This window comes from Chenopodium quinoa, unplaced genomic scaffold, assembly GCF_001683475.1.
Source record: "Chenopodium quinoa cultivar QQ74 unplaced genomic scaffold, ASM168347v1, whole genome shotgun sequence".
Classification (NCBI taxonomy): domain Eukaryota; kingdom Viridiplantae; phylum Streptophyta; class Magnoliopsida; order Caryophyllales; family Amaranthaceae; genus Chenopodium; species Chenopodium quinoa.
Genome location: NW_018744069.1, coordinates 956,759 through 969,854, shown reverse-complemented (window position 1 = coordinate 969,854; position 13,096 = coordinate 956,759). Strand labels below are relative to the sequence as shown.

Below are 13,096 nucleotides of genomic sequence, written 5' to 3'. Positions count from 1 at the left end.
AAGTCTATCTACATGAGTAAGAAGTTTGGCCGCTTCACCAACTTAAGCAAATTGACTAATTTGTATTAAAGTGACAATACAAGGCAAAATTGACTAATTTGTGCTTCACCCTGGCTGCTGTGGGGAGAGCACGAGTAAGATAGTTAATTATCTCAATTTCATTGAGATGTTGCTCACGCCCGGTAGGGCAGCATTGCCCGGTGTGCTTTGTGAAAGTACATGTCCGTTGGATATTAACTACTCTTCATATAAATTCTATAAATAGGAGTTTATATGACATACATGATGGATGAGAAAAAGAGATTATCATATAACTTGCTTATTTTGAGAGAATTTATCTATAGTATTTTCTCTTAATTGGGTTTACAAACACTTGTTCATAAACTTCTTGTAGATTGATTTTGATAAACAACCAAAATCAATTGTCTCTTCTTTGTATCCCAATAGTTATATCGTGTTAACCCTGTTGCTTTGTAGATGATCGATAATAAACTATTAGGAAAGCGGCTATGATATGTGCCTAGAAGAAATATCCGGTCCCTCTTGCTAAATTTTGTTCTAACATGTTCTTCATTTTCTTGATTCAGGTTGGAAGTTCATCGCAAGGAGGAGGTTTGGGAAGCAAATGGGCTCAACTTGGTCGTCAGCTGCAAGGGACCAGGATTAGTTCGTCTCTTTAGTCGGCTCAGAGCAGGATACCTGGAATCAAAATTTCCATCCAGCCGTTACAGCAGTTAGAGTTTCACATTACCATTGGGGTAAGTTACATAATTTTGTTAATTCAATTTGTCTCATAATAATCGCAATAGTAGATCTTGATGGTGATGCCTTTACAATGTATTTTTTGTGAGCATATAATCTTATACTGCAAGCAGCTTAAGTATCCTTACGACCTACAACATTAGTATGATAAATAGTAGTATTTTAATACTTACTTTTGGGCCAATATTTTTAATTATATAGTTGTTTTATTCCAAATTATGACCATAATTCAAAACTAAGTTTAAGCTTTGAGCAAAATGTGAAAATCAACATTCAAATCATCAAGATAAACATTCTCAAATTCTGTTTTTATCAAAATTTGATTCCAAGAGAAAGATCAAATGGAGTATGGAGGCGTAAGATCGTTTCTTCAAGGTCCTAACCCTACATAATGAGCTTGAATTCTATATATACACTGACTCCTATCAACCTAACGGAACAAAAGATAAAAGAAAACAGTTGGAACAGTACCAAAAATAAAGAACTCTAATTAAACAACTCAACCATACATCTACCCCTAATAAAATATAAACATATATACTTATCTCTAATTCTACACCCCCCTTTAAGTTGGACTTGGGATAAAGTCACAAGTCCTCACTTGGCACTAAGAAAATCATTCTGCTGAGAATGTAATGATTTTGTAAGAATGTCAGCAGGAAGGGTGGACTTCACATAAGAAGTGGAGATGAACCCGCATCTATATTCTCTCTAATACAGTAGCAATCAAGTTTGAGATGCTTTGTTCTTTCATGATAAGCTTGATTCTCTGCGATATATTGTGCAGATTTGTTATCACAAAACAAAGTGATAAGCCGAGGAACATCAATATTTAGATCTTCAAAGATCCCTGTAACCCATGCCAATTCAGTAGTAGTTTGGGACGTGCTTCGAAGCTCAGCCTCACATGATGACTTAGATACAACATTTTGTTTCTTGGTCTTCCAAGAGATTAAGGAAGTTCCCAAAAATACATAGAACCCTGTAAAAGACCTGCCACAATGAGCGCAACTCCCCGAATATGCATCACTGTAACCAAGTAAAATGTATTCGTTTTGTCTAGGATAGAACAATCCTAAATCTGTTGTCCCTTTGAGATATCGGACCACATGTAAAACAACATTTAAGTGAGGTTTTCTAGGACAACTAACATACTGACTTAATTGCTGAACTGAGATGGTTAAGTCAGGTCTCATTTTTTTTTATTGCCTCAAATTCTTCTTCCATAGCATTTACCCATTCTGCATCTGTAGCTGTTTCCTTGTAACTGCATGACTCTTTCACTCTCATAACATTATTCAATGAAACTTATTAATCTAAAATATAGTAGTTCAGATTATCCAAATCTGCAAACATCAAATTTGCATTTCCTTCACCATCATTCTGCTGTCTTTTCTTATTCTTCAGATATTCATTCTCATATTCTTTGAATTTCAAAGAAACTCTACTGCTTTTGGATGGTCTCAAAATTGGTTCTGCTTGTTCGTCTGGTATTGCAGTATCTTGAAAGTCCCCTTGTACATTCTCTGTCATTTCTTGCTCAAGTTATTGTTCTTGATTGGTGTGTTCTATTTCTTTAATTTCCGCATTTAATCTCTCTTCACGACGTGAATCACCAAATTCGGGAATTGGTGTATCATTCTCATCATCAAATGAAAGTTCAAGAAGAACTATCATATTGTTGGCCAATTTAGCAAGCTCTTTTGCAGATTGCTTGAAAAGGAAAATATTTTCCTTAAAGAACACATCTCTTGCCAAAAATATTCTTCATGAATCTAGTTCAAGAATGTTGTACGCCTTCTGCAGGATAACCTAAAAATATACATTTTACACCTTTAGGTGCAAATTTGTCTCCTTTTCTAAGAACATTTGGAGCATAGCAAAGACATCTTACAACTCTCAAATGTTCATAACTTGGAGCTTTCTTCATTAACTTTTGGTATAGAGTTTTCCATCCTAAGACAGAAGATGGTAATAAATTAATAATGTGTGGCAGCCAAAACACACTCGCCCTAGAGATTGTTTGGTATCCTTGCATGTATTTTGATTGCCCTAGTTGTCTAGATCAAATGTCTATGTTTTCTTTCCACTCTCCCATTTTGTTGCGTCACCCCTACTACGCTCCTTTGATTGACAAATCCCATTCATCTTAAATATCTCATTACATTCACTCTGAAACATCTCTGTCCCATTATCACTTCTTATCACTTTCACTTTAGTTTTGAACTGATTCTCTCTACATATGCTAGAAAATCTCTCAAAACTCCTTTCACTTGCTCTTTATTGGACAACATGTATGTCCAAGTTGTTCTAGAGTTATCATCTAAGATTGTGAGAAAATAAGAAGCCCCTGTAATTGCTTGAGTTCTATAAGGCCCCATAGATCTACATGGACCACATCAAAAATTTCATTTGCAATAGAAGCACTAGGAGTAAAAGGCAATTTATGATGCTTTGCTAAAGAAGAAGTATCACAAAAATACTCATTTAAACTCTTACAGTCACAAAAGGTTAAGTGTCTCATCTTAGACAGAGAAGTATGGCCTAATCTTTCATGGATTAATTCTAAATTGTTCTTGAATTTACAATTCAAAACTTTTCTAGTGCATACATCTCCATCTAGAACTTTATTTTCATCATTCAGCTTCTCTAACCTCTCCGAATCTCCAACTATCATCAGTTTATATAATCCTCCTTTCTCCTTCCCATATCCAAGGATTCATCCTCTAGAAGGGTCCTGAAACAAACATCCACCATCAGTAAACAACACCTTTACGTTTCCATTTCTTACTAATTTGCTTACTGAAAGAAGATTATGCTTAAGCTCTTGCATGTATAAGACATTTTTAAGCTTTATCTCAGGACTCAAAACAATTGTTCTAATTTGTTTCATTGTTCTTGCATTCCCATCAGGCATCCCAATAGTCACTTCTTTTCTCAAATTTCTAAGTTCAACAAAAAAATCTTTGCTACTGGCCACATGGTCAGAAGCTCCTAAATCAATTATCCAAGAATTCTGATCATGCATGTCATAGTAAGAACATGCATTTAAGTTGGATGTTATACCTGCAAAATTGCACGTGTTCTTGATTCCCGAGCTGCTTCCAGGTTGATGCTTCTGACTCATTGCTCTTAGGACCTCCTGCACTACTTCACTTACTCTCTGCATCAGGTTTAACACCTTTGCTATGGTTATCATCAGAACTCTCAATCTCCAGTCGGTTATCTAGGGCTCCATTTTCAATAGTAGCATTCACGTTTCCTACATATTTCCCACTCTTCACTCCCTTAGATTTGAGCTTTGTGTACCATTAAGCATTCATCTATAGTATGTCTTGTGAACTTGCAATGTTCACATTTCTTCCTACTCTTCTCCTCCTTACTCTCTCTCTTTTGATATCCATTGCTTCCAAAATTGCTTCTTTGATGAGGATAACTCATGTGTTGCTTTCCTGCAAGTAATGCATGCACTTGCTTCCATTCCAGACTCCATCAAACCAGATATTTCTTTCTGTTTTTCCACTTGCAAGACTAATTGATAAGCCTTGTTCAGAGTGGGTAAAGGGTACATTCCTATGATATTCTGTTTTTGAACATCATATCCTGCATTCAACCCCATGAAAAATTCAATTACTCTATTTTTCTCTTCTCTCTCAACCATCTTCCTCACTACATCACACGTACACTTTCCCATAGCACTAAAATTGCATACAGGAAATCCTTCTATGTTTCCTATTTTATCCCAGTATTCTTTCAGTTTCCCCATATACTCAGACACAGTTAAATTGTAATGTTCTTAGTCACTTAATTCTTTCTTCAACATGTGGACTGACCATACATTTCACTCAACTCATCCCAAAATTATTTAGCAGAGTTGACTAAGAGCATTTGTTCAACTATAGTGGTTGTTACAGTAGTAGACAACCAACATCTAACCATATAATCATTCCTCACCCACTTATTATAATCTGATAAAGTTATTCTTCGATCCGAGGGCCATCTTGACGCTTCTCCACCAGTTGTTTTTTTTCCATTGAAAATAATCACACCTAGAGGTGTGTCAAAGCTATCTAAGCTCCCAAGATAATAAGGGTCAGCATATGGATCTTTACCAGAGAGGATTAAAAATAGGCGAAATTTCTGAGTATTAAATAAGAAAAAAAAGTGTTTGATTTCGGATCAAAACATATCACACCTGATTTTGGCTCTTTAGAATTCAAATCATCAAAATAAACATTCTCAAATTCTGTATCTATCAGAATTTGATTCCAGGAAAAAGATCAAATGGAGTATGGAGGCGTAAGATCGTTTCTTCAAGGTCCTAACCCTACATAATGACCTTGCATTCTATATATACACTGAGTCCTATCAATCTAATGGAACAAAAGTCAAAATAAAACAGTTGGAACAGTGCCAAAAATAAAGAACTCTAATTAAACTACTCAACCATACATCTACCCCTAATAAAACAGAAACATATATACTAATCTCTAATTCTACTCAAAACCGTATTGATCTCAAGTTGAGCTTAAACCTGTTTGAGCTTGGCTCAAAGATTTAGCACCCTTAATTAGAATCTTGTGGCTTAGACCACATGTAATGTTGTTTTAGCATTATGAGCAAGTTTATTGGATGGTAAGGAGCTGCCAAAGATTGAGTTAGTGAAGTGTTAAGAGCTATGGACGGAGAGGATATGGTGCAACATGAAGCTAGTTGGAAGAAGAAACAAGCTTTCATTTGTTGGGCATGTCTTAGAGTCGGGTGGGTTGAGTTACATACTAACGAGGTGGCCTAGGGCAACCCTGGCATTGCAGGGGCTTGTGGAAGTATACAAGGTCGCAGTGAAGAGGTCCATGAAATGTATGCTATGCATTGCGGTTCCTGCACTTGTACGAAGGCTAAGCGTTGTATTATTTCCTCTCTCAGCCTCATCATTTTGCAATACAACTTACACCCTATGAAGTTAGGAATTTTTTATTTGTGTTAAACTAGCTTATATATATATATATATATATATATATATATATATATATATATATCAATGCTATATATGCTTAGTAATTTTTATATCAAGTACACTTGTTCTATCAGTGAATGATGTTCCTTGAATTTCTTCTAAAAAAAATTGCAGTTTGCTAAAACGTTTGAGCGATTATATGGTATTGATCGTGATTGTTCCATGAGCATTAATTTGAAGAACTACTACATTCATTGGCTTGCCCTTCACCCCGAACCGTCAACTGACCTTCAGCTACCATATGATGGCGAGGTATGAATCTAAAACTTGTGAGTTTTCTTTTTTATGAAGTCGATAACCTTAAATTATTACAAAGTTTCTTAGGTGAATTATAGGTGCTAATTCAAATTTTGTGTCAAAATCATGAAAAAGGGCATGTTTAAGGGCAAGTTTCTCATAAGTCGAAGCTCTATGAAATTTCTTAAATATATTTTGCAGATTCCTCCTGAAGATCCAGAGTTATACAATGAATTGAGCCTCAGATGGGCATCGTTTACAGATTCATCAGTTTCTGAATGGAGAAAGGAGCGTTGGGATCGTCATGGCATAAAGAATCCAATATATGATCAATATTTCTACTTCCATAATGCCTGCAAAATCCATGAGTTCGTCGACATTAAAAACAAAATGGATGAAATTGGTAAATTCTCTATCTAAATTCTTATTTTAATTTTATTAAAGGTGTTGTGTTATTTAAAATCTATGTTATTATTGTTAAAATTAATCGGAAGTAAAGACTTCATTTCTGCAAAAATTCCTCGGTCAGTGTGTGATAATATTGATTGAAAAACGAGAAGATTTATTTGGGGCGGAGATGAGGAGAAAAGTAAAATTCACTTGCTCTCATGGGATACACTACAACTGCCTAGAGAGAAAGAGGGGCTAGGCATTCGTTCGGCTAGACAATCTAACTTAGCGTTTCTTACAAAACTTGGGTGGAGAGTTTTAAATGAACCTGCTTCTCTATGGTCTAGAGTGCTCAGACACAAATATTGCAGAGGTCGATGTGACATCGACATGTTTGTTCCAACTTCAAACATGTCTAATGTGTGGGGTGGAATAACTGATAATGTGAATTGGTTGAGGAAGGGGTCGGCAGTAGCCATTGGAAATGGATGGAGGTTCCACTCTTTTTGGGGATCACGTTTGGGCAACTGATAGGCCTCTTAGGGAGCTTGCTGTTGGTATAATTCCAACTGACATCGAAGGAGCAATTGTTCTGAAATGAATTGCTGCTCACAACAGATGCTCTGAAATGAATTGCTGCTCACAAGTAGTCCAAGACCCTAACATGGGTGATGTTTGTTACTGGAAGGGTGCCAAGTCAGGTGGTTTTTCTGTCAAACCTGCAATGCAGTTAATTAAGGATGATGATATGGTAACTAAAGACCCTGAGTGGAATCTAGCTTGGAAAACACCAGTTCAACAAAGGATTAGAGCTTTCTTGTGGCAGATTTTTCATGATAAAGTTCTATGCAATGCCAATAAGAAGCTCAGACACCTGATAAATGATCCAAGGTGTAAGAGATGTTACATAGATGCTGATGAAACACTGTTACACCTCCTTAGGGATTGCCCTGCTGCCAAGGCTATTCTGCTCAAGGAAGGATGAGTTCCTTCCTTTCTCATCATTGATGATCAGAGTAACTTATTCTTTAGCCTCGTTCTAAGTAAGGGTTTTAGATTATTCCTTAGTTGATTAATTAATAATGCTTCTTAAGCCTAAATCAACTACCAAAAATACCTGAATACAAACACGCAAAATCCTTGATGGTGAGGACCTTAAAACAGAAATATTTCCTGAATTCAGACCTTATGACAGCCAAGGTGTCACCAAATGCAAGCTACACGTGGAGATCGATCTTGTCTGCGAGAGATGTGGTTAAGATGGGAGCTCGGAAGTTGGTGGGGAGTAGAGGCTCTATTGACATTTGGAGAGACCCGTGGGTTCCTAATTTTCCCAATTTCATGAACTTGCTGAGGCCTCAATATGATGTCAATGCCCTTACTTGTCAAATAGCTTTTGGATGAAGGAGGATGGAATGACACTATGCTGAACAACTTTTTTGTGGAATGGTAAAGAACTGAGATTAAAAAGATCCCTTTGGGGGAAGATCCTTGGGTTTGGCATCTGACCAAAATTGGAGAATGCTCAGTCAGGAGTGCCTATTTTGCTCTGCTGAAGGCTGGCAAATCTGCTGCCACATCGTCCTCTTCTTCCCTCTGTACAGACATATGGTCTGTACAGACATATGGAAGTATCTCTGGAAGGCACATGTCCCCCCAAGGTCAAGAACTTTGGTTGGCGAGCTCTCCATGGTAGTTTACCTGTTCGTAGTAACCTCAAGAAGCGGGGTATTTGCGATTCTGATGTGTCCTTTTTGTGGTGAAGAATAAGAAACATTGATGCATTCTCTTTTCTCTTGTTCTTCTGCCAAGGCTATTTGGTACAATTCTCCCCTCCGTTTAGCAATTAATAATGTGGCTTGTTTATCCTTTAAAACCTACTGCCCAAATATTCTAAAAGATAATAAAAAAAAGTGAGTGGTGGGACATTTTTTGGTCTCTTCTATGGGGGTGTTTGGCTTAAGAGGAATGCTTGGTGCTTTGAAAAAAAGAGTATTCTGACTAATGTGGTGATTCAACGTGCTGTAAATCTGGTTGGCGAATATGAGAAGGCAAATGAGATTAGTTTAACACGCCTGAGCTCGTATCTCAAGGCTGCTCAGACTTGGGAAGCCCCTCCTTTGGGGGTGTGCAAAATTAATTCTGATGTGGCTTTCTTTAGCAACGCTTCCGCGGGTCTGGGGGGTGTGGTTAGAGACCACATTGGAAAAGGTGGGAAGAGTATGATGTTGATGTTGGTGAGGCGTTAGCTGCAAGGCATTCTCTTTCAAATCAAGCAGAAAATACAAGTTTATGACAGTACCTTATGATTTCTTTAACTTATTTGTGACTTTATACTAATTTCATGATATTTTCTTAACTTTCTTAGGGCAGTACCTGAGGTGTCATTGTGTCTCGCACGCTGGATCCGACTGGCGAGAAGACAAAGCCAGCACCTTGACTAGTCAGCTGACTACAAGGCTAGGCTTTACACCGCAGCTCATTGGTAGATTGGTGAAGGGCCGATGGTGCCTATACGAATGGAAGTTCAAGCTATCATCAGCGCTTGAACTATCAAGCTTCCCCTATAAGAAAAGGCATATCGGAGGCTTCTCGGATGATGTAATACATCTTATTTTAGATGATTACTGGAATTTGACAGATGCCAAGAGTATTTGATGATGACGCTCAACGCTTCTCATAACAATTACTGCCTATTATTTCGCCCATAACATGACCAGCTTCTGCTGCCAAACAATTGCGGCATCACTAAGAATGCAATCATGTGCTCCTTAACATGTGCTGCCAAGCAACTCCATTTGAGTGACCTTGCTGCAAGTTAAAACTTGTATTGGTTTGCAAATCTGTATATATGTGCTCCTTAATTGTCATGCCATTTGCTGAATAGAACAGGAGAGTACTGGTTTGCAAATCTGTATATATGTGCTCCTTAAACACCAGCATTACTGCTTCTGGTACGGGCAGTACTGATGCTACTTGGGTTTGCCCCCTAATGGAGTTGTGAAAGTGAATACCACCCCTACCACTATTTCGACCAGTTTTTCGGCCAATTTTTGAGTCAAGATTTTAAAATAAAAAAATGAAACTACAAAAAAATGAATGCTTTTCTCCACCCAGTAACTAAATACTCTCTACAAGTCTTGATTATAAATTAGAATGCAAACTATCGGATTGGAAATCAATATCAATCATAGTTTAACATGGCAATCACAACTTTAAAATGAGTTAAACATCACATAATATCACCAAGTAGCAGATTTAAACCCACTTGATATAATATTATAGTTGCTTACTTCCCTTTTCCCATAATTTGCATAAAATGCAGCAAGCTTAGTGCTCAAATATGCACTTCAATGAAGGACATTAGAATATAATGTTCGAAAAAGAAGAACTTTGCCTGCTTTTGCGGATTTGGAGTTGGTGGGAGATTATGGGACCGCTTAATGTTAGAATTGATCGTTGTTGACATGGAGGAAATAGATACGCCCAGATTTAGCTCTTTAATCTTTTTAGATCTACTCTTTTAGGCTTTGTACTAATACTTTTGTGCTAGATCAGGTGAAAATGAGGTTGGAATTTACGATCTATTTTCGACCACCACCTCGGTTGGGGGAGAAGTAAGCTTATCCTTAACTCTCTCACTTGCTTGTCCCTAAAACTTAGCCGACTAATGCTTCAAGGTCAGGTTGGTTCCCCAATCCTTCTAGCGCCAATTGTTTTGGGTGTACTCCGATGGGAATATCCTAACCATTAACTGCACGGCTGGAGTCTCAGGCTGCCTGTTGGGGTCTCGAGCTGGACTGCGGAAACTCCGTCAGCACCACTGGAAGACCTACTAGAGAGAGAACGTAAACTGCCCTCGGGGGTGGTTTTGAGGAACCCCCCTCCGATGGATAACTAAGTGTTTGCCTTTTAGGAGAGTATAAAGCTTAATATACTTAGAGAGAGAGGGAGAGATATTGATCAACCCCCTTTATGTGGCATATGTGGGGGTATTTATAGTGTATGATAACCCTTATTTCAGTGGTCAGCCCGTGGCCGACTTATTCTGGTGGGGCTGGTAGTTGGGAGCCTATGATCGACTCACCCTGGTTAGCTGGCAGTCATGAGCCTGGTGCCGACTCACCCTGATTGAGTTGGCAGCCAGGAGCCTGTGACCGACTCACCCTGGTCGGACTGGCAGCCGGGAGCCTGGAGCCGACTTATCCTGGTCGAGCTGGCAGCCGGGAGCCTGTGACTAACTCAACGGGCTCAAAATGGTACTCGAGGTGCACCATCCCCTACAGGGGCTGAGAGCGGGAGATATTTTAGTAGGAACTACCCTATACACCTTGTATCGCTTGTAAACGTTTGCGAAACGGAGTCTTTTAAGGAGGATTTTTAGGAAGTAAGGCACGATCTGTATATCATGTAAACAATATTTGTAACAAACAAAAATACCTTACAGCTTAATGGTGCTGTATTAATTATAAGTTGTCGCAGATAGCCTAATGAACAAATGCAATGGCGAAAGCAACTAGTATTTTTCATGATAGGAATATAAGATTAGGCTAAATACAACAAATAAGTTGCCAATGGGCGCTGCAGGAAGGTTGAGGATAAAATCATTGGTGTTAGTATGCATTTGCAGCTAGTATAACCTATCAAGGGGAAAAATGCACACTAGTCAAATTGCAATCCTTATTTGGCTTGAACCAGTGCTCAAGTGAATCAATTCAGCACAAAATAGTGCCTAATCATGGTTCGCATACAGGATAATACACTTGGCAGCAGTGGCAGATCTAGAAATTTTGAAATGGGGGTGCAAAATTTTTTAAACTTTACAGCGTAGGAAATAAAGAATAATGTATTTTACTTGTCGGTTATATATTTTATTTACATACATCCTCCGTTCCTTTTGTATTAGTACGAATCTAAAAAATAAACAAACGACTATATTTTTCCTTACGTATAAATCACAATTTGTGGTTACAAAAAGCGATGTACATAGTGTTAAGGTTCAAACATTACAATATTTATAAAACAATGCAATATATAGAGTAATTAATTTATATAGATAAAATATTTATAATTTTTTTTTTATTTTTTTGTAAAAATTACGAAGGTCGTGTTACTTTTAGCTCAATAAGAATAATTTTATTCCTTTTTATCGTTCCGCGTTTCCTATATTTCTTATCATACAATATCTCATGACCTTACTTTAAGAACAATTTCTTTAAGTGCCTTGACTTTTATACTTTGTTAGGCATAATCAAGCACCTAGTGCGCCGTAAAACAAAGTTCCATCTTTTCCTTTAATTCATGCTTGAATTACTACATCAATGAGTCCCCTCATTTATGTATGAAGCGAAAAGATATGTTGGTTGACAATTTGAGTTTGCAACTCAATACTTCATGTTTTATCAAAACTACCTAGTATTTCGAATACATGATGTCCAACCGTCCATTCAGATTTTGTTATTAAATTCATTTAAGAGAACTGTATTTTAGAAATGCTTTTCCTTTTTTTGAGAACCATTCTCAAAGATTTCCTTTATCAATCATGAAAACAATATAATTTGATTTAGAATACTACAAATATAAGTGCAAAGTATAACCATTTATCAAGAACATAATAAGTTTGAAATTTAAAAGCATTCATGCAAACTTCAATCTCATTAAATGTCTTATTCACGCATAAAAATTATATTTGGCGAAAATAAGGTGTTTCCAAGATCCAAAGAAACAATGAGTGGTTAATCATACTTTGGCTTGTATTAACACTCAATCTTCTAAGGTAAGCAACTCTTTGCTATTGGCTCCAAGCCACTCTTAGTTAGATAATTGTCGCATCTAATGCATCTTGACGATTTATCTCTTTTGCCACAGTATGTGAGGACTCCTCACTCATACCGATGAGTTCAACCAAAACCAACATGCACACCCGCGTGCCTTACATTCCTTGGAGTAGTGATGGTACCTCGCTTTGGCGTAGCCCACCATCACCCTCGTTCGGTTGGTAAGTGGTGCTTTGGAAAGACAAGTTTTACTCAATATTATTAGGGACCTAGGATTTCTCTGTTGGTTGATTTAAGTGAACTTAATTAATCATCACAACATAATGAAAACCTAAACATGCATCTACCATATCATTCATATGAAAAGCATAAACATAAATATGTAAAGCATAATAGTTTGATGCATATTGGAAACTAGCATGACCCCTTGAATTCTTTAAGTCTTCAAAAGGTCTTATTTTGCATTTAATGGCTTCGTCTTCCAAGAAACTCCGTCTTCTTAGACTTTATCAAAATTATGCAACTACTAGTATCTACGATTAGGCTCGTTAGTCCACTCAAGGATGAAAAGCTATACATGTATCTTGCCATTTTAGACCACTCCTTAAGTGTCGTCCTCCTTGTTGAAAGGGACTGTAATCAGATCCCAGTCTATTTCATCAGCTACGTACTGCATAGTGCCGAGCTTAGTTACCCACCCATAGAGATGTTTGGCCTTGAGTTGTTCATGGCATCAAAGAAGCTACGACCGTATTTTCTAGCCCACTTAATTATGGTCTATACAGATCAGCCGTTGAAGAAGCCATTTGCAACTTTGGAAGCTAGTGGCCAAATGCTTAAGTGCGCCTTGGAGCTTAGGGGTTTTGATATCACATTCGAACCTAGAAAAGCGATCAAGGGGCAAGCCTTTGCC

General features: G+C 37.5%; 1 protein-coding gene across 2 annotated transcripts; it reads left to right on the top strand.

Moving 5' to 3' along the window:
• Positions 1 to 238: 238 nt before the first annotated feature.
• Positions 239 to 10,456, top strand: LOC110691178. Of its 2 annotated transcripts, XM_021868099.1 has the most exons (4): positions 239 to 758; positions 5,894 to 6,031; positions 6,218 to 6,419; positions 8,775 to 10,456. In XM_021868099.1, the coding sequence occupies exons 2-4, from the start codon at positions 5,942 to 5,944 to the stop codon at positions 9,062 to 9,064; spliced, it is 582 nt and encodes a 193-aa protein (XP_021723791.1). In that variant the 5' UTR covers positions 239 to 758; positions 5,894 to 5,941; the 3' UTR covers positions 9,065 to 10,456. The 2 variants fall into 2 exon arrangements, with proteins under 2 accessions (XP_021723791.1, XP_021723792.1); XM_021868100.1 differs by lacking the exon at positions 239 to 758 and having other exon boundaries at positions 5,850 to 6,031.
• The last annotated feature ends 2,640 nt before the right edge of the window (positions 10,457 to 13,096 follow it).